At 43.3% G+C, this 26,077-nt stretch overlaps 3 protein-coding genes and 1 non-coding gene across 7 annotated transcripts; 2 read left to right on the forward strand and 2 right to left on the reverse strand.

Annotated features, from left to right (window-relative positions):
• Positions 1-55: 55 nt before the first annotated feature.
• Positions 56-4,138, reverse strand: LOC129816532 (CCR4-NOT transcription complex subunit 11-like). Of its 2 annotated transcripts, none has more exons than XM_055871104.1 (7): positions 3,344-4,138; positions 3,026-3,190; positions 2,644-2,796; positions 1,361-1,563; positions 1,038-1,240; positions 815-911; positions 56-564 (listed from the first exon to the last, which is right to left on the reverse strand). In XM_055871104.1, exons 1-7 carry the CDS (start codon positions 3,660-3,662, stop codon positions 367-369), a joined length of 1,338 nt encoding a protein of 445 aa, XP_055727079.1. In that variant the 5' UTR covers positions 3,663-4,138; the 3' UTR covers positions 56-366. The 2 variants fall into 2 exon arrangements, with proteins under 2 accessions (XP_055727079.1, XP_055727077.1); XM_055871102.1 differs by having other exon boundaries at positions 1,349-1,563.
• A 164-nt stretch (positions 4,139-4,302) lies between these two features.
• LOC129816533 (60S ribosomal protein L31) lies at positions 4,303-8,300 on the forward strand. Of its 2 annotated transcripts, none has more exons than XM_055871105.1 (5): positions 4,303-4,412; positions 5,255-5,361; positions 6,797-6,922; positions 7,654-7,766; positions 8,078-8,300. In XM_055871105.1, exons 2-5 carry the CDS (start codon positions 5,255-5,257, stop codon positions 8,107-8,109), a joined length of 378 nt encoding a protein of 125 aa, XP_055727080.1. In that variant the 5' UTR covers positions 4,303-4,412; the 3' UTR covers positions 8,110-8,300. The 2 variants fall into 2 exon arrangements, with proteins under 2 accessions (XP_055727080.1, XP_055727081.1); XM_055871106.1 differs by lacking the exon at positions 4,303-4,412 and adding an exon at positions 4,470-4,920.
• On the forward strand, positions 7,166-7,302 carry LOC129817072 (small nucleolar RNA SNORA5). The gene has a single exon (XR_008753659.1). It is a non-coding gene; the product is annotated as a small nucleolar RNA SNORA5 (small nucleolar RNA).
• A 1,161-nt stretch (positions 8,301-9,461) lies between the features above and the next one.
• LOC129816530 (TBC1 domain family member 8-like) lies at positions 9,462-25,350 on the reverse strand. Of its 2 annotated transcripts, none has more exons than XM_055871100.1 (20): positions 24,969-25,350; positions 22,514-22,624; positions 22,250-22,368; positions 21,789-22,017; positions 21,042-21,282; positions 19,918-20,125; positions 19,294-19,479; positions 18,937-19,089; positions 18,245-18,395; positions 15,846-16,060; positions 15,639-15,756; positions 14,663-14,948; positions 14,431-14,572; positions 14,228-14,326; positions 14,037-14,105; positions 13,654-13,900; positions 13,066-13,131; positions 12,856-12,942; positions 12,662-12,756; positions 9,462-11,078 (listed from the first exon to the last, which is right to left on the reverse strand). In XM_055871100.1, the coding sequence occupies exons 1-20, from the start codon at positions 25,093-25,095 to the stop codon at positions 10,620-10,622; spliced, it is 3,408 nt and encodes a 1,135-aa protein (XP_055727075.1). In that variant the 5' UTR covers positions 25,096-25,350; the 3' UTR covers positions 9,462-10,619. The 2 variants fall into 2 exon arrangements, with proteins under 2 accessions (XP_055727075.1, XP_055727074.1); XM_055871099.1 differs by having other exon boundaries at positions 12,662-12,780.
• Positions 25,351-26,077: the final 727 nt, after the last annotated feature.

The following is a 26,077-nucleotide window of genomic DNA, read 5'->3' on the forward strand; positions in this document are numbered from 1 at the left end:
TATATTTGCATATACAGTATGACTCACTGTAGAAAATATAAGCCAAAAACCCAGATGGTTCATCACATATCCATTTAATGAAACAAAACCGACAAGCTTCAATCTCTGAAGGGAGAAAAAAAACACTGTTTCAAAATGAATTTTCAAAATATCTTTGTCCAGAAAAGAGAGGGAAGAACAGTAACTGAGTTCAAACCTGACTCCAGGTGGGTACTGATGAGATCGTGAGGATTGTCTGGCTGGTTATACAGCCTTGGTCAGTATCTCTTGGTTGGGGCGCTATTTAGCGGATAATGCCTCTGTGGGCTTACTCCCTTGGGGGTGTTATTTGGCAGGTCAGGCTAGTGCCACGTTCTCTATGTACTGTTATTTGGCCGGTTTCACCTCAGGGGGGGTTTCTCCTGTATCTAGGGTCTTGAGAAGGCGGAAGAGGCCAGCTGCCTCACGTATACGGCTGAACTCAATGCAGAAGGCCTGCACCTCGATGAACAGGTCCTGCACGTTGATGATCTTGTTCCGGATCAGAGACTGCAGGAACACACACACCAGGCGCACCAGGCGGTTCTGCCAATGGAAACAGAGAAGTTTTACACAGACACATTTGGAACACTGGCAAACACAGTGGAGCATTGACTCACATTAGTAGTGAACAGTCACCCTGAACGGGGGACAAACCTCAAATAAACTTCCTGTTACAATTTTCTGAGAATGGAAGTGGCATGCATCCTCCTGTAAGACAAGCTTTTCAATGTGACTGACAGGTCAAACAGTAAGCTACAAGCTCCTGCCATGGCCCTTCCACAGTCCTCCTTACCTGCATGTACTTGTCTTTGATCTGTTCACATGTGGAGATACAGTTTGAGATGTACAGATGAATGAACTCTGGTGGGAGGTCCACAGCAGTTGTCAGCCTGTGCACACAAAGAATAACCTCATAAATAAACAGAAAAATAAACACATTTTAAAACTATACGTATATTGAAAACTGATTGTAGACAACTGAATTGTATAAATCAAATTCTATCCAAAGTCCCCACCTGTTGACCACCTCCATGGAGTGCAGGGACATGTCCATGTTGACCAGGACGGAGAAGTACTCAGTGATCTGGCTGGACTGCATTAGTTTGAGCAGTATCTCAATGGCCACCAGAGGGTTGTTCTCCACCAGGTCGGGCAGCTTGGCTGGGGTCAGACCGATGTGGTACACCAGTTTAGGATCCTTTTCCAGCTCACCCAGGAGCTGTAGGGAAAGAGGCAGCAATATTAAGAGAGACATTCCGGTTGAATTCACGAACGAAGGTTAAGGATATTTGAAATATATAAAATACAGTTTGAGTAGACAGTGTACCTGTCTACTCACCTGTGACTGCTGCTGGGCAGACAGCGGGCTCTTGAATGCCTTGGCCATGATGCGTTTGATCTCCACACCCGTGCTGTTCTTTACACACATAGAGCGGTCCCACTGCACACTGTGGTCTGGCTCTGTGGGGTTCAGCCACGCCAGCTCATCTTCACACACGTGCAGCGGAGGGGGCGGCCGGATGAACTCCGGACGGAAGTGACCTGGGGAGAGGGAGGGTCACAGGTAGCTGTTACAGAATGGGTATGTGTTTTGCCTTACGTGATACTTGGGATATCCTATATACACTCAGTAGCCAGTTTATTAGGTACAGCACCCAGTTCACAAAAATGGTTTGCTCCTACAGACAGTGAGTCACATGGCCATGGCTTGCTATATAAAGCAAGCAGACAGACAACGAGGCATTTAGTTACTGTTCGATTGAACATTAGAATGTGCAAAACGAGTTCCCTAAACGACATTGAGAGTGGTTTGATAGTCGGTGGCAGGCACGCTCGTTCCAGTATCTCAGAAACGTCCGGCCTCCTAGGCTTTTCACGCACGACAGTGTCTAGGGATTACAGAGAATAGTGCGACAAAAAAAATGTGGCAGTCATGTGGTCGAAAACAGCTTGTTGATGAGAATAGCAAGAATCGTGCAAGCTAACAGGCGGGCCACAAACAGTCAAATAATGGCGCAGTACAACAGTGGTGTGAAGAATGGCATCTCGGAACGCACAAAGCATCAGTCCTTTTCACGGATGGGCTATTGCAGCAGATGACCACACCCGGGTTCTACTCCTATTAAGAATACTTTTTTACTCCTAAAAAGAAGAAGAAGAGGCTCCAGTGGGCACACGATCACCAACACTGGACAATTGAGGAGTGGAAAAACATTGCTTTGTCTGACGAATCCCAGTTCCTGTTGAGTCATGCTGACGGCAGAGTCAGGATTTGGCGTAAGCAGCATGAGTCCACGGCCCCATCCTGCCTGGTGTCAACGGTGCAGGCTGGTGGCAGTGGTGTAATGGTGTGGAGAATGTTTTCCTGGCACACGTTAGGTCTCTTGAAACCAATTGAGCAACATTTTTGTTTAACACTTTGTTGGTTACTACATGATTCTATATGTGTTATTTCATTGTTTTGATGTTTTCACTATTATTCTACAATGTAGAAAATAGTAAAAATAAAGAAAAACCCTTACATGAGTAGGTGTGCCCAAACTTTTGACTGGTACTGTATGTCTTTCCATAAACATAACTGATACACTCATAACATCGTGATTGATTAAATGCTCCACTTACTCTCCAGTGCAGGTCGAGGCCCAGTGACCAGGGACTCTGTGATCTGATTGGCCACTGAGCTGTCAAACCCAGAGTTGGAGGAATCTGGGTCTGGGTCGCTGAGGATGCTGGGGAAGCTGGCCTTACTCTGGGTGGGTAGCTCTGACTGGCGCTCTGCAGGGTCAAGAAGGGAGAGAGAGAGAGATAAGATAGTTGACATATTAAGTGTTAGAAATGCAGCAGAATAAAGTGTAAAGAACTGTCTGTTGTGCTACAGTAAGGATATGAGAGGTGTTATGTCTCAACACAGGCAAATAACTATTTTTGAGCTGCCTAAAATTCTTAAGGTTCTATAACCATTCTCAATACAACAAACATGAGTGCATACATTTTGGTACAGTACCTGCCAAGGCCAACTGCAGCCCACTAATGTCTATGGACTGTGGCATGTTCCCCATGTCCATGCATGACACCTGTCTGGGGGTCTTCTTGAAGAGTTCCCTTGGAGGTGCCAGCATCAGCTGGGAGAGGAAGAACTTCTCAGGCTGTGTTATGGGTGGCAAGAATCCTGTGGACAGTAAAATGATCAGTAAGTACTTGAAATGTCGATGTTCAGCATAGACCTGGGTTGAGACATTACTTAACTACCTGTGGATGAAAAACACACACTTTTAACAATACTTATCACTATGCACACTGATAGGAGTCTAGACACACTCACCTGACAGTTGTTTCTCTTGTTCCTCCCCAACTGGTGAGGGGTTCAGCAAGTGAGCAAAGACAGCAGCAAAGGGGTTGGCGGCAAGAGGCTCTGTGCGGTACATCTCCCAGAGAAGGTAGAGGGCGGTGAGGCGCTGGGCAGAGCTGGGCAGAAGATCTGGCTGTTGCAGCAGCATCACCAACACCGAACCCACTCGGAAATGTTCGGCCTTTGCGAAGTAATGATGAAACGCGGTTGACAGACTTTCGAACGTGTTGGTGCAAGCTTCCTCAGAGATGATTCCCAAGAGGTTGGACAGCTCCTTCGGGGCGAGTGTCATTTTTCCTATGTGTAGTGATGGCTACAGTAACAAGCTGCTAGCTTTTAGCTACGTGACTAAAATGATCAATCACTGCTTGCTATTAGTCTTTAATAATTACAGGTAAATAGCATTATTCAGTTCATACTATAAAACTGAAAAATAAGCTCGTTACATTTCCATTAACTCCACCGGAGTGCAGATGTGGACAGCTAGCTAACGTTAACAATTAACGTTAGTAAATGTTATTAGCTCTTGCTAGTTAGCTTGCTAGTTTGTCAGTAAAGACTAAAGTCATTATAAAACAAAATGATACATCTTAACAATATCGACCTTGGTCAAAAAATGTACATAACAATCTTAATGATCTAAAAGCATTATTTTGCTTATTATCAAAGGTTAAATAAGAAGTAAATTAGCTAGCTTTTCTTAGCTGTCAAATTTTTCATCAGTTTCCACTTCGTTCACAACATTGGAGCGTAGAGTTTTGACCTTTGACACGTCCCCGGTAACAACGTGCATTCTGGGAGACATAGTACTGTAGATTATTCGTGTTTTTCTGCTTGCGCTGGACCTTTCGTGGCTACAACAACACTTGTCTACAAATTACAGCGAAAGCATTTGTTTCAAATTGTGTGTCAATTAATTTTAGTTTGTAAACGCACTGCAACAAATTATGTATGTTATTATTAACGACGCGGATGTGAACCTATTATTCTCTTTAGTGCCCACAAGCCCTTGCAACTTCCTTTCCGACATTTCTCGGGCAGTGTGAGTATTTTTTGGGGAAATTTGTGTTAATTATCCAACTTCATCCTGGCCCTGCGCTTATGTAGTCCATCGTTTTCATCACATAATTACAATATGAGACACTGAACTTCTTAAACGATGTAATTGTGATGGGTTATGCCCAAAGGATCAATTGTAAATATATATGGAAATGTGTAGCCACCAGTATGCTAACCAGTAGTCAGCTAAACGAAGCTATTCTGTCATAAATGTCTCGTTATAGAGCGCATAACTGCTATGTTTAACGTATTGTCTGAGGCCCACAATTTCTGGTTCACAGTTTTTTGTTGTCAATGTGCAATCACAGTGAAACCAGCTAATCAAATCAATATATGCCGGCATCATTAGTTAGCTGAAGTTGGCCATAGTGCCTGGCGTCATCAGACAAAATTGCCGTATCAACACTGTTTACCTGGCTCACTTGTTATCTGAGGCGGATTCTGTAGCAAAAGTTTTGCAACGAAAACCAGAGTTTCTATTGGACATTCAGGTAGGTTTGGTTCCTAGAATAAACGGTTTCCGTTTCAAAACGTTTTGTAACAGACAACGTTTTGAACGGAATCCAGCTCATGAATACACCACAGGTAAACCCATGACAAATATTTCATATAGTAACTTAATGTACCATTACACTTCACTTGTCACTGTTTACTTTCATGGCAAAGCATAACCAGTCAAGTAGCCACAAGCTCAGTCAGTGGCTTGGTAGAAATGCCACACTGTAGTGAGTCAAATAAACAGTGGACACAAGAAATGCATGTCTTCCGAGCTGAATGTAAGTGAGCTAAAGATTTATCAATGTTTTATGTTATGTATTTTCATAGATGGCGCCAAACAAGAAGGGAGGTGAAAAAAAGAAGGGGCGTTCTGCCATCAACGAGGTTGTGACCAGGGAGTACACAGTCAACATCCACAAGCGCATACATGGCGTGTGAGTACGGTGCTGTATGTCTACTTCCGCTTGCAAGATGTCTTTGCTGCTGGATAGTCAATTTGCTGGGCTGTAGCACTAAACAAGTAGATTTAACAGTTGTCGGGGGTCTTTTGCTCAAATGCAAGTAGGAAGTCTCACCTTGACCAATTGAGATAAAGGTCTGAAAGGCACTTACCCATCAGGCATATCAGGAGTATTTTTTGGGGTTGCCCAAAGATTATGATCACAAAAATTTTAATTAACTTATTTGCGTGAAGAAATGCCATATACGTTATTGCCTGCCTTTCACTTACACACAGGAGGAACCAGAAAGATCAGTTCTGGAATTGTTTTATGTTGGTTGTCAGTAGAAAAAAGAATCGGTAGGCTCCGCTTGCCCGACTGCCATAAATGCCGTACATTTTCTGTCTTTCATTTTTTTTTTTTTATAGGGTAGAACGAGAGATCAGTTTTAGGGTACTGGAATAATTTGCAGTTTGGTTTTCACAGAATTTTGTAATTAGATTTGTATCACCTGCCCAATGTGGCAACCTTCGAGCAGGCTCAACTAGCACAACTCCTCCGTTCACTTGCAATAGGGAAACTCTTAATGTCAATCCTTGCCTCAATGTAAAGTGCTAATGCATTTAGCATTGTTTTGATTTTGTACATGCTGTATGTTGGAAGTATGCTGATCCCTGTGGGAAAGAGGTGCCAAAGTTATTGGGCTTAGGCTGCTGAAAATGTTGTGGCTCTACTTTTCATTCGAGTTGTGGCTGGAGAAAAACAGCTTATGCTGTGTAGTTAATTGTTGGATGCTTGTTTTGGAACGCAATTATGGGCATAGTCATCAGTGGGGCTGCAATAATTTTTTCCATGGCAAAAATGAAAACACAAGCAGAGCTAACTATTTGGTCCTTTAAAAAGCTGCTGTATGTAGAATATTGTGTTCTATATCTTGGAATATAAATAAATGTGACTCTGGATGACAACATGATGTTTCCAACATTAGGGCTTTTTATAAAGTTAAATCTACTTTGTTTTGTTTCCTTGCCATGATACTAACGAGTATTGTGATACTGATATTGTACTGGCCCTAGTCATAAGAGTATGTTCAAACCAAAACGCATGTCCAACGTTTTGGTTTGGTGTGGTGGGGTAAGGAGAACATTTTGGTAAAACCGCTATTCTATGCTTTGGTTGATGGATAGTATACTTCGTTGCAACATTTCTGATGGACAGACAACGCAACACAAAGACCTTCCCACAACGCACTACTCCAATTGAGTTTGTCTGGTTTGAATGTACGCTAATGGCTTTCCTTGTTATGTTGCTTATAAAAGTTGCCTTTGCTTGCTGTGACAAGTGATGCTTTGTATCAACCTCTTTTGATAATCCAGTGCAGTGTTTGGTGATGCAACTAACATTGCTTCTTGTTCCTGTGTCCCTTCAGCTCCTTTAAGAGGAGGGCACCTCGCGCTCTCAAGGAGATACGAAAGTTCGCCATGAAGGAGATGGGAACCCCTGACGTGCGTATCGACACTCGCCTGAACAAGGCTGTGTGGACCAAGGGGGTGAAGTAAGCAAACCATTGTTTCTTACATCAGAGGCCACAAGCTTTTCTGAACCAGGGACCAGCTGGCTTTGGACTTTCCTTGATGATCTGCTCAATTTTAAAACCAATACTTGATAACTGTCATCTAACACTCTGAGGGACCATGAGTTGCAGGTACAGTCTACTACAGGTTAATGCTGTGGCTGCAAGGAGTGTTGTGATGACATGCACTTAACTTGAATATGAACCAGACTATGCTGAAGTCTTTGCAGCCTTGTCAAATTCAGTGCTTCCTCTACATTGGACTGTACTGGCCAGAATGGCTGCCACAGTGAAACTGTAGTTCATGGGCCTCACATTCCTTTTCTATGGATGTTGGGGATACATTTGTGCTATAGACAGTTGATTTCAGTGATACACATTCTGTCCAATTTTAAGTCTAAGGGATAGTTGAGCATTAGGATCTCTGTGTCTCTCTCCCCCTCCACCTCTCAGACAAATAAAAACCACTCTCCCTCCTATCTGCTTCATGCAGTATTGTCCCAATATCAAGTGGTAGAGGCTAGTTACACCAACAGCTGACCAGTCAGTGCTGGCTTCAGAGCAAACTGATATCCTGGTATTCTTGACGATGGGTGTAGAGTTGGTGCAAATAGTACAAGTTGATGCCTAAGTGCAATGCCATGCACTTAGATGCAATGCACTAAAACTAAACACAGTTTCTTCATGCCAACTGATCATTTCTGTTATTTCAGGAATGTCCCATACCGTATGCGTGTGCGCCTGTCAAGGAAACGCAATGAAGATGAGGACTCTCCCAATAAACTGTATACCCTCGTCACATACGTCCCTGTCACGACATACAAAGGTAAGCCCAAGACCTGCTTGACCATGTGCTGTGCTGACTAGTATCCAGAAGTGTACTCTGACATTCTGATGTTGGTGATCTGTTGTGTTTGAAATTAGCTATACTTTTGTAACCGACAAGGTGCAAAATATCCCTTTGTGGGTGACACTGAAGAACAAGTTGTGGCAGCCTTATTTTCAGATCATCTGCATGCAAATGGGTATACAAAGTAGAGGATCTGTGAACTTTACTTCGGTCAGAGTGAGTTCTGTGCTGTTATTTTCCTAATTTGCCTGTTAAAGACTTGATTCTGATTTTTCTTTTCTCTACAGGTCTGCAGACAGTCAATGTGGATGAGAACTAATTATTCACTGGTGTTGAAATACATTTATAAGACTGCAGTCTTGGATTATATACAAGTTTATACAATCACTAATTGGGATTCTTGATGGAGCAATTTATGCTTACATAGTTTCAAGTGTTATTAGTTGTATGTACGGGATACACCGCGTCCAATGAAATTCTCACATGAAAATAAATTATTTCTAGAGCGTCTGTCTGGTAGTGTTTGGATATACACTGAACAAAAATATAAATGCGACATTCAACAATTTCAAATATTTAACTGAGTTACAGTTAATGTAAGGAAATCAGTCAACTGATATAAATCCATATATTCATAAGATTATGCATCTGTTGGCCCCAACGGTGTGGATCAGAAAACCAGTCAGTATCTGATATGACCACCATTTGCCTCATGCAGAGCGACACATCTCCTTCGCATAGAGTTGATCGGGCTGTTGATTGTGGCCTGTGGAATGTCCCACTCTTCAATGGCTGTGCGAAGTTGCTGGATATTTGCAGGAACTGGAACACACTGTCGATCCAGAGCATCCCAAACATGCTCAATGGGTGGCATGTCTGGTGAGTATGCAGGCCAGGAACTGGGAAAATTTCAGCTTCCAGGAATTGTGTACAGATCCTTTTGACATAGAGCTGTGCATTATCTTGCTGAAACATGAGGTGATGGTGGTGGATGAGTGGCATGACAATGGGCCTCAGGATCTCATCATGGTATCTTTGTATTCAAATTGCCATTGATAAAATGAGCAATTGTGCTCATTGTCCATAGCTTATGCCTGTCCATACCATAACCCCACTGCCACTATGGGGCACTCCATTCACAACGTTGACATCAACAAACCGCTCGCCCACACGATGCCATACATGCTGTCTGTCCGGTACAGTTGAAACCGGGATTCATCTGTGACGAGCACTTCTCCAGTGTGCCAGTGGCCATCGAAAGTGAGCATTTGCCCACTGAAGTCGGTTACAATGCCGAACTGCAGTCAGGTCAAAACCCTGGTGAGGACGAAGATGAGAATTTCCGAGACGGTTTCTGACAGTTTGTGTAGAAATTCTTCAATTGTGCAAACCCACAGTTTCATCAGCTGTCCGTATGGCTGGACTCAAGACGGTCCCGCAGGTGAAGAAGCCGGGTGTGGAGGTTCTGGGCTGGCACGGTTACACATGGTCTGCGGTTGTGAGGCCGGTTGGACATACTGCCAAATGCTCTAAAACAGAGGTGGCTTATGGTAGAGAAATTAACAAATTCTGTCAATAGCTCTGGTGGACATTCCATTACACAATGGGCTTTTAAGGGTCTACAATCTCCTTAGTGAATCAATCTTTGAAAGACATAGAACAAGACATGGATGAGGCATATTGTTTTAATGATTTACAAACGAACCATGTTAGACTTTGTGCAGCAGACATGAAATTGATGTTAAAGAATTGATCAAAGGTCCAATTTATAATGCACCTCAAGTGAACTAAAGTGCACTAAGAAATAAAATGTAAAAATCAAAGGTGCATCAGTGAACTGGACAGTCGGGTTCTGGAATAACCCAAAACTAAATGTCATTACTGATTCTATTGGCAAAATCAAGTTCTTTGTATAGAAGACCCATTTAACAAAATCTGAGGCACAGCGGTATCATTTGTGTAGTTGGTATCTCAACTGATTTTGAGAAGGTGTGTAGGACTTGTCTATAGTATAATACTGGTCACTAACACTTGAATTAAGAAATATGCTTGGTAGAATAACAGGCTCATAAACAGTTATAGAACACTTAAAATAGGAATTCTTAAAGAACAAAATACATTAATTAGATCAATACAGGACAAAATGTGTACATTTACAATGTTGCACACAAAGACATGATTCCAACGTTTCATTATTGTATGACAAACATTGCGCAGTAAATAAAGGCAAATATTTGGCAGGAAAATAACACTTGTCTGCTCTACTTGAGGTTGGAAGATATGGTAAACAAGATCCTGCCTAGGCTGTATTACCAACCAGGCAGCCAATGTCAAATAAAATATTTGAATTTGTTCCCATTTCATAGACTGGATGAAGGAAAATGAAAACGTCTACAAATACTGAGAAATGTTAATATCCCTTTTCATGGTGTTTCATGTAGTGCATCATGTGTGGGACGTTCTCACAGTAGTATATATATATATATATATATGATTGACTGGTTGATACATGTAGTCTTCATTGATTATCATGCAAGTCTCAGCCACCTCTGGTTTTGGTAAACCTGTCTTCAAACTGAGCGGTTGGTCCCAGAAGACGAGGCCACATTTCATCAGGATAGGAAGACCTACACATCTACAGTACTTCTCCCTCGTGCTTGACAGACCTACAACTCATATAGGCACATATGGACTCTTGGCACCCACTCATCCTTGTAGGACGGAGGACACAGACAATTTATTGCAGACAAATCTGCCTGGCATCTAGACAAGCAACTAGATTAGAAACCCAGTATTGGGTCACATGGTCATTCTCTTGGTCATGTTAAATCAGCTGGTTCCTTGCTGAAGCATAAGCAGACCGGCCCTTTCATGGTACTGTTTCACCTTTGCTACAGCCACCTTTGCTGACAGGTCCAGTGGTTTCTCAAAGAAGTTGACCAGCTGCTGTTCTGTGAGGAGCGAGGCCAGGATCTGAGCGTAGCTGACCGTCCACTCGCTCGAGCTCTCAGACCGCTCGGAACTCTTCCTGGTCCCCTCCTGCCTCTCTCCATCTCCTTCTTTGGTGCTGAAGACAGGGTGGTCTTCTTGACTCCCCTCCCTGTGATCCTCCTCTACCTCGTCTCCGGCCCCGCCCTCGCTGCTGACCTCTGACCGGCTGCGGTGGCCGACCTCACCGATCTGCAGCACCAGGCTGGTCACTGTAGCGATGGCCTGAAAGAGCTCGTTCTCATCTGGGTTGCCATGGAACATGCTGTAGAGGGTCTTACAGAACTGGATGAACTCCCTCTGTAGAAAACAATATAAGTTTATTATATCTTTGTTGTGACTTAATGACTGTTTATTGGGTCCCTGATTGAATTCCTTCCTTATTGTACAGTCCATTCGGAAAGTATTCAGACCCTTTGACTTTTTCCACATTTTGTTACATTAGTGTTATTCCAAATGTTTTATTTTTATAATCCTCATCAATCTACACACATACCCCATAATGAGGTTTAAACATTTTTGCAAATGTATTACAAATAAAATGATATCACATTTACATAAGTATTTAGACCCTTTACTCAGTACTTTGTTGAAGCACCGTTGGCAGCGATTACAGCCTCAAGTATTTTTGTGTATGACGCTACAAGCTTGGCACAGCTGTATTTGGGGAGTTTCTCCCATTCTTCTCTGCAGATCCTCTCAAGCTCTGTCAGGTTGGATGGGGAGCGTCGCTGCACATCTCTTTTCAGGTCTCTCCAGAGATGTCCGATCGGATTCAAGTCCGGGCTCTGGCTGGGCCAGTCAAGGACATACAGAGACTTGTCCCGAAGCCACTTCTGTATTGTCTTGGCTGTGTGCTTTGAGGCAACAGGACAACGACCCAGTCTGAGGTTCTGAGCACTCTGGAGCAGGTTTTCGTCAAGGATCTTTCTGTACTTTTCTCCGTTCATCTTTCCCTCGATCCTAACAAGTCTCCTGCTGCTGAAGAACATCCCCGGAGCATGGTGCCAAGTTTCCTCCAGACGTGGCGCTTGGCATTCAGGCCAAAGAGTTCAATCTTGGTTTCATCAGACCAGAGAATCTTGTTTCTTTCTCATGGTCTGAGAGTCCTTTAGGTGCCTTTTGCCAAACTCCAAGCGGGCTGTCATATGCCTTTTACTGAGGAGTGGCTTCTGTCTGGCCACTCTGCCATAAAGGCTTGATTGGTGGAGTGCTGCAGAGATGGTTATCCTTCTGGAAGGTTCTCCCATCTTCACAGAGGAACTCTGGATCTCTATCAGAATGACCATCGGGTTCTTGGTCACCTCCCTGACCAAGGCCCTTCTCCCCCGATTGCTCAGTTTGGCCAGATAGCCAGCTCTAGGAAGAGTCTTGGTGGTTCCCAACTTCTTCCATTTAAGAATGATGGCCACTGTATTCTTGGGGACCTTCAATGCTGCAGAGAGGTTTTGGTACCCTTCCCCAGATATGTGCCTCGACACAATCCTGTCTCAGCTGTACGAACAATTCCTTCGACTTCATGACTTGGTTTTTGCTCTGACATGCACTGTCAACTGTGGGACCTTATATAGACAGGTGTGTGCCTTTCCAAATCATGTCCAATCAATTGAATTTACCACAGGTGGACTCCAATGAAGTTGTAGAAACATCAAGGATGATGAATGGGAACAGGATGCACCTGAGCTCAATTTCGAGTCTCATAGCAAAGGTTCTGAATACTTATGTAAATAGTGTATGTTTAAAAAAAAAAAAATTTTTTTTTATTTTGTCATAGATTGCTGAGGGGGAAAAAATGTTTCATATATTTTAGAATAAAGCTGTAATGTACCAAAATGTGGAAAAAGTCAAGGGGTCTGAATCCTTTCCGAATGCGCTATATGTACCTGGTTCATTAGAGGTAGCGGTTTCTCCACATTCTTCTCCTGAGCCAGGTCCTTCAACATCTGCTTCAACTGTTCCTGATAGTCTCTGATCTCCTCTTCAACATGAACACACACAGGAGCTACATCAACGTGATCATCTGAACAGGACAGAGCTAGAAACGTGAACCTGGAACACTTGACGCATGAATAGTTACCATTAGGCATCTCTATATGGAGTGGTCTGGTAGTGGACAGCAGAGGGCTCTTCAGTGGAGACGGGTCATCCTCACTCTCAGTCAGAGCTACAGGAGACAGTCGCATTACGATGAATGTTAATGGATCTCTAGTCAAAGCTAGTTGCATGTCCAGCTAAAGTACATGTCTTAAAGAGGAGTAAAACACCGTAGGAAGGCTATGTGACTCACCTGGAGGTATGTGCAAACGATACAGAAGTCTGATCTTCTCATTCAGTTCCTCACAGTATAGCGTGTCTGATGCCGAGAGAGACACCGAATTGTCACCATTACAATTGATTAACATCTCCAACAGCCAGTCATTGGCTTTAAATCACAATGTGTGTCAGTTAGTGTTTATACTGTCTGTCTAAATGATAGAGGACCACAGAGGGAGCCCTTCAGCTCTGTGAGTTTAAGAGGGGAATTTACATATTTTCTCTACTTCAGTCAATGTACTGTACACAGCAGTGGCAGCTCCTCCTAAAAGCCTTGTCTGCATATTGATTCCCATAAAACCCTGGTGGGCTTTATTCCAGATGCCCATGAAAGCATAATATGAAAGCACTCATATTACACACATTATCTCTTCAGGCATACACATACTCACTCTCCCTACCTCTTTTAAAACACACACACCCTCTCTTACTCACACACACACACACACAATATGTAAATTAGCTGTTAGCTAAATCTGGTGCAACGCAACCCTTCTCACTTCTGAGACTTGTGTTTTGTTGTACATTGTCCATGTTTCAAATAAACGTTTAAAAAAAATACCCAGCCACCCGGCAAACTTTCTGAAGGTGATGAGTAAGTCTCTGTCCTGGTCCAGCAGTGTGAAGGTCCGGTGGGCCACGGTGTCAGTGTGGAGGCCACACAGCCAGGGAACCAGTAGCACGTACAGGCTTTTGAACTGGGCCCGGTCCACTCTGTACTGCTCCACATAGGGCTGGCCTGGGTCATGGTGCTGGAGAGCCACAGTGGTGCTCCCATCACCCCAGTACAGGTTGATGAAGTGCTCTGTCTATAAGAGAAACAGACACAGATGTGTTGTTGTACAGTTGGACTATAGGACTATAGGCACGTTATCATCGTGCTCTGGCAATGCCTTTCTTAGTGGTCCTGGGAAGATAAAGGTGTATTGAATTGAACTGAAGTACCTTGAAGAGGTCGTAGACATCAGCCAGGTTTTCAGGGGAGAGAGAGACATCTGGGGTCACCACCCTGAGCTACACACAGAGATGGGAAGGGTCAAGCAGTTTGGAGAGGAAAAGTGTAAGATTTCAACCTTTGGTCATTGTGTATTTCATGCATGCGTGTGACTGTTTGAGATGTGATATGAAAGACCCACTGCGTTCTCCTTGGTGATGTCCTCGTGTGCTTGGAGAACCTGGATCCGGTGTCTGCATCGCAACCGCTCTATCTGTCTCACCGTCAGGTCTCCAAATTTCTGACAAAACAGGACAGGGACACACAACGAGAACAAACATCAGTGCAACATTTTTCACAACTACCCTCTGGTGGTGTGGAGGGAGTATTGCAGTGCTGTCTTACCTCATAGGAGTCAATGATGAGGTCAGTGATCAGGGTGTGTAGTTCTACAGTCGTACTGCCCTCCTCCTCCCCCCTCGGAGACGAGGGAGGGTGAGCGGCAGGTGGAGACGGATTCTCATCGTACTTCACGTGGTCCAGAAAGCTGCAGGCAGAGAAGTTTTGTGTGAGAATGTAGACTATGCTCAGATGTGAATTGTGTGTAGACATGCATGCATTCCTCCATATGCATTACCCAGTGAGGATCATGAGGGCCTGGCCGTCATCTGCACTAGCACACAGCGCCGCAGCGTTCGCATCCAGCACAGCTAGCCCTAGCTGGAAGATGGCTTTGATGCCGTGGAAGAAGAAGCAGTCTACCACACAGAGGGCGCTGCGGAAGGGAAGCACACTGAGGAAGAGGGTGAGGAACCAGGACAGGGAGAGGGAAGAGAGGGGGGAGAGGCCGGGAATGTGCTCTGCCAGCTCGGGAAGACGCTCCTGGATCAGCTCTTCAAACACTGACTGGTCCACCTGAGCACCTGCAAACACAAGTGAAAATCTACATTAATATAGATAAACTCATGAACGTATACCTCTATAGAAGTACAGAACATCCTTTTTCATCCCATAGAGGGAAATGAATGGTCTCGTGGATGTATGCTCTATACACGTGTATACTCATGATGTCTTGACTTCCACACATGCGTGTGAGAATGACATGTTCTCATTGTGCAATATCCCAGATAAGTGATCTTTTAAGACTTTATTTGAACCAGGAAGCCACATGGAGATGAAAAATCTATTTTCTAAAGGAGAATAAGTAAACAACTGCAATTTCAAAGCAGAACAGGCCAGAAGAGGAAATTACTTTGAATGCATTTCATATGCGCCAGAAATAAATAGTGGCACAAAGCACAGGAAATTAGCTTGTGTTTACGCTTCACGCTGGCTAAAGAAAGCCTTGAGTTATTGTTGGCTCTGTTGCAGTCAGGGCAGAAAAACAGCCCTGACGGAGAAAAAAACTCATCTAAACACCAGACAGGCTACTAATAGACCTACTAATGTTTGATCTGCTATGGTTTTGATAGCTTTATTTTTAGTACTTCATCTTATGTACAGTACTAGCTATAATGTCAGTAAAAGTGGAAGTAGACGAACCATCGCTGTAGTAATAGCAATGTAGTAACAATAGTAGTGGTAAACCTATGCAGGTCAGTTTGACCTCTCACCTATGACTCTGCGGTTGAAATAGTCAGGCAGCATTCTCTCACACACAGCCACCAGCAGCCAGAAGGCCTCCTCCTCTTTAGTGTACAGCAGCAGCACAGATGCCAGGATATTCATTGACTAGGAAGAATGACAGGAAGTCAGTTATACTCTACCTGCACTGTATACACATTGTGACATAGGTTACTGTATGGTAGTGGATACCTTACCTGGCAGTAGCCAATCTTGGGGTTGCGGTGGGCATATGCGGTGAGGACGCGGCGTAGGGCAGCGATGCCCGTGACGTTCTGGAAGGCGGGGTGGTCGGGCAGCGAGCGGTGCAGATCTCTCTCGATCTCTTCCGTGGCCAGGCTGCTGTGCCCTATAGACTCCGTCACCAGCCCCGAGTAGTAGTCTGGGTGGGATGCCAACTCTGACGATGAGTCTGTGTTTCCAGGGGGAATGGTGTTGGTGTTACACAGCAACAGCATATAAGCACTTACATGTACATAAAGGCCAGGTTGGAAACATCCCCTGGGCCCTAACCCTTCTCTTTCGTTCCTACCCGTAAGTGTTTGCAGATCTGAAAGGAATGGATAAGTTACCTATCTGGTTCCTTCAGATTTGGAAACACCAAAAAGATAGGGGTTACTTTGGGACAAGGCCTGTTTGGAGCTCTTTACCCTTTGTTGACTGCCCCTGGAGGATGTGATGCATTTAGAACATTGATAGGGAGTAAACAGGTGACTGGGGATAGTTTGATATGGGGGCAAAGAAAACAGTCTGTTCAGGTCCATCACAGTGGAGTGGAGCCAGTCTGCTGCCAGTCTGTTTCTGGTGCAGTCTGTGCAGTGTGTTCACACAGGCCTAATTGCTTGTTTTCATTGGTGATGAGGTCACAAGCTATTTGTATGCCCACTAAATCCTGCTGATCTGGATTTCAAATGACATCAACTCTGACACTAACAGAATAAAGCAAAGCAGGATCCCTGAGAATAGACTATAAAGTTGCATCAAGACTTTTTTTTGAAAAAAGGGAACTGCTTGCCTAGTAAAAGCCCCTCCCCAAACTCTAAGATAAAATGGCACATACCATAAATGCTAGGCATTGTACATAGGAACGGAACTGAAAGTAGGCAGTCGAGCAGAACACAGAACAGTACTCGCTCACCCTCCTTTGAGGATATACAGGTATCTACCCTAAAGATAACCCCACCCTTAAATAGAGTACCAGTCAAAAGTTTGGATACACCTACTCATTCAAGGGTTTTTCTTTATTTTTACTACATTGTAGGATAATAGTGAATACATCACAACTATGAAATAACACATATGGAATCATGTAGTAATCAAAAACAGTATTTAAAAAAAATCTAAATATATTTTATATTTGACATACTTCAAAGTAGCCACCCTTTGCCTTCATGACAACTTTGGACACTTTTCGCATTCTCCCAACCAGCTTCGTGAGATAGTCACCAGGATTGCATTTCAATGAACAGGTGTGTCCATCATTACTTTAAGATATGAAGGTCAGTCAATTTGGAAAATTTCAAGAACTTTGAAAGTTTCTTCAAGTGCAGTCGCAAAAACCATCAAGCGCCATGATGAAACTGGCTCTCATGAGGACCGCCACAGGAAAGGAAGACCCAGAGTTACCTCTGCTGCAAAAGTTCATTAGGGTTAACTGTACCTCAGATTGCAGCCCAAATAAATGCTTCACATAGTTCAAGTAAGAGACAAATCTGAACATCAACTGTGAATCAGGCCTTCATGGTTGAATTGCTGCAAGGAAAACATTTCTAAAGGACTCCAATAAGAAGAAGTTAATTGTTTTGGCCAAGAAACACGAGCAATGGACATTAGACCGGTTCCAACCGTCGTGTCTTTGTGAGACGCTGAGTAGGTGAATGGATGATCTCCGCATGTGTGGTTCCCACAGTGAAGCATGGAGGAGGAAGTGTGATGGTGTGGGGGTGCTTTGTTGGTGACACTGTCTGTGATTTACTTAAAGTTCAAGGCACACTTAACCAGCCTGGCTAACACAGCATTCTGCAGCGACACGCCATCCCATCTGGTTTGCGCTTAGTGGGACTATCATTTGTTTTTCAACAGGACAATGACCCAAAACACACCTCCAGGCTGTGTAAGGGCTATTTGACCAAGGAGAGTGATGAAGTGCTGCATCAGATGACCTGGCCTCCACAATCACTCGACCATAACCCAATTGAGATGGTTTGGGATGAGTTGGACCGGAGAGTGAAGCAGCCAACAAGTGCTCAGCATATATGAGAACTCCTTCAAGACTGTTGGAAAAGCATTCCAGGTGAAGCTGGTTGAGAGAATGCCAAGAGTGTGCAAAGCTGTCATCAAGGCAAAGGGTGGCTACTTTGAAGAATCTCAAATATAAAATATATTTTGATTTGTTTAAAACTTTTTTGGTTACTACTTGATTCCATATGTGTTATTTCATAGTTTTGATGTCTTCACTAGAAATTCTACAATGTAGAAAATAGTACAAATAAAGAAAAACCCTTGAATGAGTAGGTGTGTCCAAACTTTTGACTGGTACTGTATATTTGATCTGTTGTTATAGCAACCAATGACCTCAGACTCCTCCACCGCTCACCAGAGAAGGTCATCCATAGCTCTCCCCGTAGCGACTCTGGTATTCCCATGGCAACCAGCTTCTGGATCTTCTCTGTGCGGAACATGTGGACACCTCGACCATACGCAGAGAAATGGTCATCCCACAGACGCTCTTTCACCTGCTCCATGGTCTACAGGATGCACACACACACACACACAGGACACACACACCCTTGAGCAAACCGAGTATTGTAGTACTGTAAGCACATTCTCAGCAATAGCCTTGGGAGGTAAAGTTACCCAGTGTGCCAGTCAGAGGGAGAACAGGGATCAATACATGTTTAAATAATGAAAGAGGTGTAACAGAATCACAACCTCATCCCAGAACTACCACTATATCACATATACCATACCCTGGTTACCAGTCTGTTTCTAATAGGCTTGATGTTTAGTTGCCACTTTTGGTTAAAGCAACTCCTTTGTTGTTGTCATGCTAAACATTTAGAATTCTAATTCAGCCTAATAAATATTTAGCATGACAACAACAAAGGAGTTGCTTAAAACAGAAACAGGCAACCAATGTTAAATGTCAAGCCTAGACACATTGGCCAATGTGGCCCTCTTATCCCTGCAGCCACCATTATTATGGTATCTGCTATGTAAACATCATAATAAAGGAGGCTCCGGCCATATCCGGGTTATGGCCGACGGTGCACTAGTTTCCATACTCACAGCCGTGCTATTGTTGCAGTCAGGTTGAGAGTGGTGGTAGTATGCCATCAGAGCCTCTGTGTTCACTGTGTGACGTAGTGGTCTCTCCTCGATCTCCTCCCCATCACAGTACATGGTGTCATAGTAGAAGGTATAGTAGGGAGACGAGGACGTCTGGAGCACCCAAACACCAGAATTAGTCAAATATACACAATGAATGACTAACTTGTGTGTAAAAATACTAGCAGTAATCATATTTGTCCTTGCAGTGCAGTTGCATTCTGCTTCTTGGACTAGGCCTGTTGGGCATCACCATGAGATGTGATGTGTGTAATTGACAACAGGCATTTATGGGCTGGTAGTGTTGCTGTAGCATACCAGAGATTTCTTGCTGTGGAACATGGAGTGTTTCCATTGCAGGGCTCTGAGCCGTGACATCAGACTGTCCACCAGGCTGTCTCTGTCCTGCAGCTCGATCAGCTGGAAGGCCTTTTTACTCCTCACACTGACGATCACTGGGTTGGGCAGCAGGCTGGTGCTCTCAGCCTTCTCTATGGAGATCACCTGGCAGCACAGGAAGAGACAGAGGTAAAAGGTCAAGAGCCAAGGAAATGTTGGTAGTATGCTTCTACACCTGCATTGCTTGCTGTTTGGGGTTTTAGGCTGGGTTTCTGTACAGCACTTTGATATATCAGCTGATGTACGAAGGGCTATATAAATAAATTTGATTTGATTTAGTATGGTACAGTAAGGAAAAATATGATATGGTAAAATGGTATTAATACAGTAATAAACTTTGAATAACTTGTTTATGTATGCAAGAGCCATACATCTCTATACATGACTCTGGTGTATAGCAACTAATGTAGTTAACCATGGTAAAGCTTAAGGCTAAAGGTGTAAGCTCTAACACTTCCAACAACACTTATACACTGTAAACAGTGGTAAGCCAGCATTAAAGTTTAACCAGCAGAGTCAACTGCAGTATGATACGATGGATACCTCTGAAAGGGGGATGAGCAGGCTGCAGTGGCCCTCCTCTCGACTGGCGAAGCATAGGTAGCTGTCGGTGGTGTAGAGCGTTCCGGCTGTGTGGCAGCGGGCATGGGGCGTCCACACTGAACACAGAGCCACCTCCTGGAGACACTCGGCCCGCGGTAGCCGGAAAAGAGCCAGGACGTACGCCCTCAATGCCTGCTCCTCCAGAACCCTGAGGGGAAAGTGTGACAGTCATAGAAGGTTACTTAGCTGACAGGGGGACGAGTTAGACAGAGATCTGTTCTGTAGAAAATGAGTGGCAGTTAGGAATTCTCCTCCAGGATAGAGAGAGAGTAAAAGACGGACTGAGTGTGAATCCTCATGGCCTCGTTACCTTTAGTGACTCAGACATTTCTGACTGACAGCTATGATAAGGAAAACTTATAAAGAATCCAGATACAGTCAGATACAGGCAGACTATTTTGGTCACTGTAATTTAGGTCAGATCATTTTTCACTTCCTGTTATGGTGATGAGGAATTTACACTATGCTGAATGATGGGGGAGGGACAAAAATATCACCCACTTGGCAAGAGTTGCATGTGAGGAAGTTACCAAATAAATAATACAACTAAACAGTATGTTACATCCATAGAGATATATAACTGAATGTTTTAGCTCAGCTCTAAAGTACAATTTTACCACTGAAAACTGTCATTTTACACATAAAAACCTGAAATTTAAAATGTTATGGTGAATGTACTACAGGTGGAACTAAAACACACACATTCAGTCACACTATGATGCAAGGTTATGGAGAGGATGGTCGGAAACTAGAGGGAAGTAAATTAGTCAAGATATCAGGGATTTTCAGGAAGTGCTTGATGAGGTTCCTTTTGACCAAAGCAGATAACAATGAGACAAACTTATTAAACTACTGTTTATCAAACTATTTAATCAGGAAAGCAACCGATCAATTAGATTGCTGACACCAATCCAATCCTCTCAGAACTGTGAGGCAAGTCAACAAAGAACAGATAATATGAATCTGAACAAACCAAATGATACACCCACAAAAAAATCCCCTGCCCTCCTTTACACTACAATACGCTACAACTTCATCTAACTTAATCTGCGTTGCCCCCTGACCTCTTGGTGATGTTGGAGGACTGCTGGAGGACTTGTTCCAGTTCCAGACCTCCACTGTCCAGCAGGCGTCGCAGTGCGATGTCAGCCAGCTGACCCATGACCCCGAACGCCTCGTCCGGGCTCAGGAACATAGAGAAGTCCCGCTGGCGCCGCCGCGTTGTCACACGCACCATGTCCGTCATAAGGCCAGTGGAGACCCGCTCCAGCCTCGTCACCTCCACCCACGGGATCACAAACTTCACTGAGGGAGAGAGAAGTGGTCAAAGGTCAGGGGTTAGGTTTAGAAGACACTGAACAGATTTCAATGGTTAAAGAGATTGAACAGGATCTTCAGCACTTCAACATGTGTAAGATATAGTACAAATTGGAATTCGTAACAGATAATACCCTTCTTTTTTTTTGTAGGATGTTACATATCATATGAAATGGATGACATTGTACACAATTATGCAACATTTTTAGGGACACGTTTTTTCTCGAGGGCTACTTTCAAAACTACTGGCTGAAGTTATACAAAACCTCTGCAGCATCCCTTTAACTGAAAAGGCACAATGTTTACTGTGGAAAGTATGTCACAGTTCACAAGACATATAAAGGGCTTGTCATCTTTACAACTGGAAAACAGAGGATAGAGTTTCTAATTAACAGACACAACCAGTTCAGACTAGTTCACAACCAGTTCACAACCAGTAAGACTGGGGGCTATTCTGTGTGCTAATTAAAGGGGGAGAATTTAAGGGGATGGACCTTCCTTTCCCAGCAGGAAGGAGTAGAAGGCCATGTGGTTGATGCTGAGGTAGAGCCAGCCATGCCGGGGGACACGCCCCTTCCAGCAGCAGCAGGAGTAGGTGGTGACCAGCTTCTCTGAGGAGGGCAGGCCGAAACGCAGCTCAAACTTCAGCAGTACCTCCCGGAACTTCTCTGGGTCCTCCTCTTGAGCCGCCTGCTTCCCCCTCACCTCCTCTGCTATCAGGCCCTGGGGGAGAAAGAGAAATGAATGGGCAATGAGAGAAAGAAAAAGAGGAAGAGAAACAAAAATGCAAAACATGGTTTGAGCGCAAGATACACAGAAATAGAAAAGAAAGTCAAGAAGAGACAACATTTGAGAGTCAGATTAAGTTGAACACAGTGGTTTTTGATAGTAGGCCTACATAGTATTTACAGAGTATCACAGGTCTATAGTTAATCTTATTCTAATAGTACAGTACCTTGACTTTCCCTTTGACGAAGCTAACGACATCCTCCTTGTTCTCAAACACTGAGAGAGAGTGGAGTAGGTTCTGGACCAGCCAGTCCCAATGCCTGTTCATGTCCTCGACAGCAGCACCTGTATAACAACAGACACACGCGCACACACAGAGAAATAGATACACAGAGAGAGAGCCAGAGAAAGAGAGTGGAAGCAGGGACCTACCGACCGACAAATATGAGAATCGGCGAGAGGAAAAGGAGAGACATTTCTCAGAGCTTACCACAAGCTATAGTCCAGCTGACCTGTGACCCAGGCACCTGTAGCAGAATACGGAATGGTGTGACCCGGGCGTTGGAGTCCAGGACTGTGTCCAGAGCTCCCACCAGAAGACCTGGACAGACCAAAGCAGTCAGACACAGAAAGAGACCAGAAATTACTGAGAAATACCACCTGACAACACACACATATCAATGAGCTCATTGACACATGGGAGAGAGGCAACATTATACCAACCCATATGAACGGTTATATCATATATTTTCATATGGTAAGACAATTGTACTAAGCTCATAAGGCATTTTCTACAATAATCAATGGTTATCATTAGTTGAACAGCAGGAAGTTTTACAGATTGGGCCTTTAAGCAGATGGGGCACAACGGCACCTATTACACATAACGCCAGAAAGCTAAAGGCATTATCATGTGTATAACAGACTCAGATATTCCAGTGAGCACTGGATTCCAGCCTTGAGGCATTACAAAATAGATTGGACATAAACTGGTACCACTAATGGTCACTAACAGTCTCATAATGGCCACATTATGTGAGAACATTACATAGAACATAAAAGCTATTAAGAGGTTCAACATAAGTATTGTTCTTCTCTGTTTGTCACTACATTGGTCCACTAGAATCATAGGGTAACAGTATTAGAATCGAGACCCCCTCCCTCTCCACAAATCCTCCACATGTGAAGCCCCAAAGTCATGGCATAAAAACTACAAACTTAAGAGAGTCCCTAACATCCCAAACTCATTTGTATTTATTAGGTGTTGAGACCCCACCAGTCATCACCTTAAATGAACCAGATACACTCTCTAATATCCTGAGGTACCATAACAGAACCTAGACTCATCATCATAGTATCTCTTTAACTCCACCGCTAATCAGGATCATGATTTTCCACTGAGGCCAAAGCCACCAAACACTAGTCCCTCTTGTCTAGTTTTAATTCTGTCTTTCCTTTGCTAAGCACAGCCATTTTCAACAGAATGGAGCATTTAGGGAGAGCTGGGAAAAACAGTCCCATCAAAGTGCTAACAGTCAGCTGCAGCACATGGCCTCAACTACAATAAAACATTAAGTTTGCAAGAACAGTCTGTTAATGATTTGGCAAATCAAATATGTAATAAGCACACAGCAGGCAAGACAAGGCATTAGGCTTACTACTTTCATTAGGCTACAGTCTGGTCGCTGTGAGATCACTATCTAGTGTTTGGCATTCCCACCCCCACCCAACCGCTCCGCCACAAAAGAGGAGAGGGATGGAAGACAAACTGAACACCAGACAAATAACTCTCTCCTGGAGCACTGCCCATCCCAGACCACACCACAACTATTAAGCTCTGCCTGTCTGCCGCTCTGAACCATTGTACCCTGGCAACACAAACCTATTTGTCACCTAACCGCTTACTTCACAGTGCTTACATTGGAAAATGTAAGCACTGTAAATCATGTATTTTGTTCGGCTTATATTGTTCACTGAGTTTGTAAGGCTGTGGACAATGGACATGTACAGTGTGCTCAGAGGTCGGGAGAAAGGAAACCTTAAATGTCCCTCACAGGAAAGTGTTCTTTGTGAAATAGGAAGCAGAAGTTATTTTAGCTAGTGACAGAGTACTAGACGTTGCAGATGTTTCAGTGCTGCTCAATACCCTTTTTATGTTTTATCTTAATCAAATCATGGATACATTTTTCCCCACTTGATATTGTACTTGTTCTTCTCTTCCCATAACAAAACTAGGGTGTGGTTTTGTAAGAGCCAAAAACTAGGGCTTCTTCTGACCTTTCAACCCCCAGATTTACTTTGGAAACCATGGCAACAAAGAAATCCTCTAAACTCTTGCCAGGAAATGTTATATTGTTTTTATGAGATGATACTCCCTATCCTCTCCTGTGCCTGATGTATACAGTTCTATCTTAAAGTGAAAATCCCAATGAAGATTACACAAAAACAAGACCAGGTGACACCTTATCATGGTTCATCATCAGACAAAGACTGTATGGAATTGTAAAGAATCTATGAAGACCTGAAAGAAAATACACAGTCCAAAAAACAAGTGATATGTTAACAAGTTGCCTGTTATTGCTCCAAGGCTTCATGTCACATATTATTTTAAGTTGCAAAGAAAACATTGTTTTGATAATCCCAAATATGGGGAAAACACTTGTTTCCAAGCTTTGTAAAAAACGGATCCTACACTGTAGCCAAGGCTATGGCAAGTTGCAACATACGGTAGCTGCAATTCAACCAAGAATTGTCTTTCGACATTATGCTCCCAGCAAAATATCAACTCCAAAAATATTGGTTGAATCACAGCTATTTGCAACATTGTTTATAAATGAGTTGTTACTAAGTGTTGGACTGGTGTGTCCAAGTGGTAATATAGGCTACTAAAGCTGCTGAAATCATACGAAAGACAGTGAGATGAATGGGAGTAGCTGGCGTATTACCTGTAAATTTTCCCCCTGAATCCCCATGTCCTCTTCTGCGCTGCAAAATGAAGAAATCATTAGATCTTTCGGTAACCCAAAGCTTCAGCGCGTTTTTCAGCAAAACTTCCTCTGGAGTCAACCACATTCTTTCAAAGGAAGAGATTGAAAAAGAGAATGGAACGAAAACAAAATAACGCAGATTGTCGTTGATGTTGATAGCATGCACACTTCTTCATTAGTTCCAAGCGCATTAGAAAAATAAAAGATTTTCAGAATCATCCGTGACTGATCTCAAGCGCTGCCCGAGAACGCAAGCGTCTTCTGTTGATATTTTCTCTCACCCACCCGATCGCAACTATACAAGTACTCCTCACAGTGAGAGTCTCATTTCCGCATTCAACCTTTCCTTCCCATATTTCCGGCGAAAGCGAGGAAGTTTAATTTCACTGGCCCTTTGTGATTGGTTATTATGTCAAGAATTAATTGAAACAGTTTATCATACAAAACTCAATCTGGGAATAGAATTGGATTGTAAAAACATTGTTTGTTTGTCCATAGTAAATGGGTTTAGTCATGTGCCATATGCTGTCTAGTGTGCACAAATACATCAGAAGATGAATGTTGACGACATCTATTGTATCAATTCTGCATTATGCTTACAATGACTTATTATCATTACTACTATGCATGTCAGTTAGATGACCTAGTAACCTACTGTCAAAAACAACTGAACCTCCCTCATATTAAATTGAATAATGTGTGTAAATACAGATTTTTGATTTTTAGATGCATTCTCTTTGTCTTATAGTTTACAATTTAATAGTTTTTGATCATACCATATATTAATTTAGTGACAAATCAATGCAATATCGGTGAAGTACCCATATAGTCTATAACAATTTACAGAATGTTCTATATGGAAGTAGCAATATAGCTTTAGCCTTCTTCTGTGGTAAAATAGTGGTTGCAACATGCATGCAGTGCATAATCAACAAAGAGAATTTCTATGATTTATGTTTTAAACTATGGTGAGAATTAACACACGTCAGCAATGCTCAGAGTTGTCAAAGGACCCTATTATAAGATAATCTACCTACTCATCACAATAAATAAACATTGTTTTTTAG

This window comes from Salvelinus fontinalis, chromosome 19 (assembly GCF_029448725.1).
Source record: "Salvelinus fontinalis isolate EN_2023a chromosome 19, ASM2944872v1, whole genome shotgun sequence".
Classification (NCBI taxonomy): Eukaryota; Metazoa; Chordata; class Actinopteri; order Salmoniformes; family Salmonidae; genus Salvelinus; species Salvelinus fontinalis.

Coding starts and splice junctions, on each gene's coding strand:
- LOC129816530 (XM_055871099.1), bottom strand. CDS start 25,095: ATGTGGTTGACTCCAGAGGAAGTTTTGCTGAAAAACGCGCTGAAGCTT. Junction 22,625..24,968: donor TTCAGGGGGAAAATTTACAG/GTAATACGCCAG, acceptor TGGTCTGTCCAG/GTCTTCTGGTGGGAGCTCTG. Junction 14,949..15,638: donor TTTCAACCGCAGAGTCATAG/GTGAGAGGTCAA, acceptor TTGTGTTTGCAG/GTGCTCAGGTGGACCAGTCA.
- LOC129816532 (XM_055871102.1), bottom strand. CDS start 3,662: ATGACACTCGCCCCGAAGGAGCTGTCCAACCTCTTGGGAATCATCTCT. Junction 1,241..1,348: donor AGTCACAGGTGAGTAGACAG/GTACACTGTCTA, acceptor CTTTCCCTACAG/CTCCTGGGTGAGCTGGAAAA. Junction 565..814: donor TCAAAGACAAGTACATGCAG/GTAAGGAGGACT, acceptor TTCCATTGGCAG/AACCGCCTGGTGCGCCTGGT.
- LOC129816533 (XM_055871105.1), top strand. CDS start 5,255: ATGGCGCCAAACAAGAAGGGAGGTGAAAAAAAGAAGGGGCGTTCTGCC. Junction 5,362..6,796: donor CACAAGCGCATACATGGCGT/GTGAGTACGGTG, acceptor GTGTCCCTTCAG/CTCCTTTAAGAGGAGGGCAC. Junction 7,767..8,077: donor CCCTGTCACGACATACAAAG/GTAAGCCCAAGA, acceptor TTTTCTCTACAG/GTCTGCAGACAGTCAATGTG.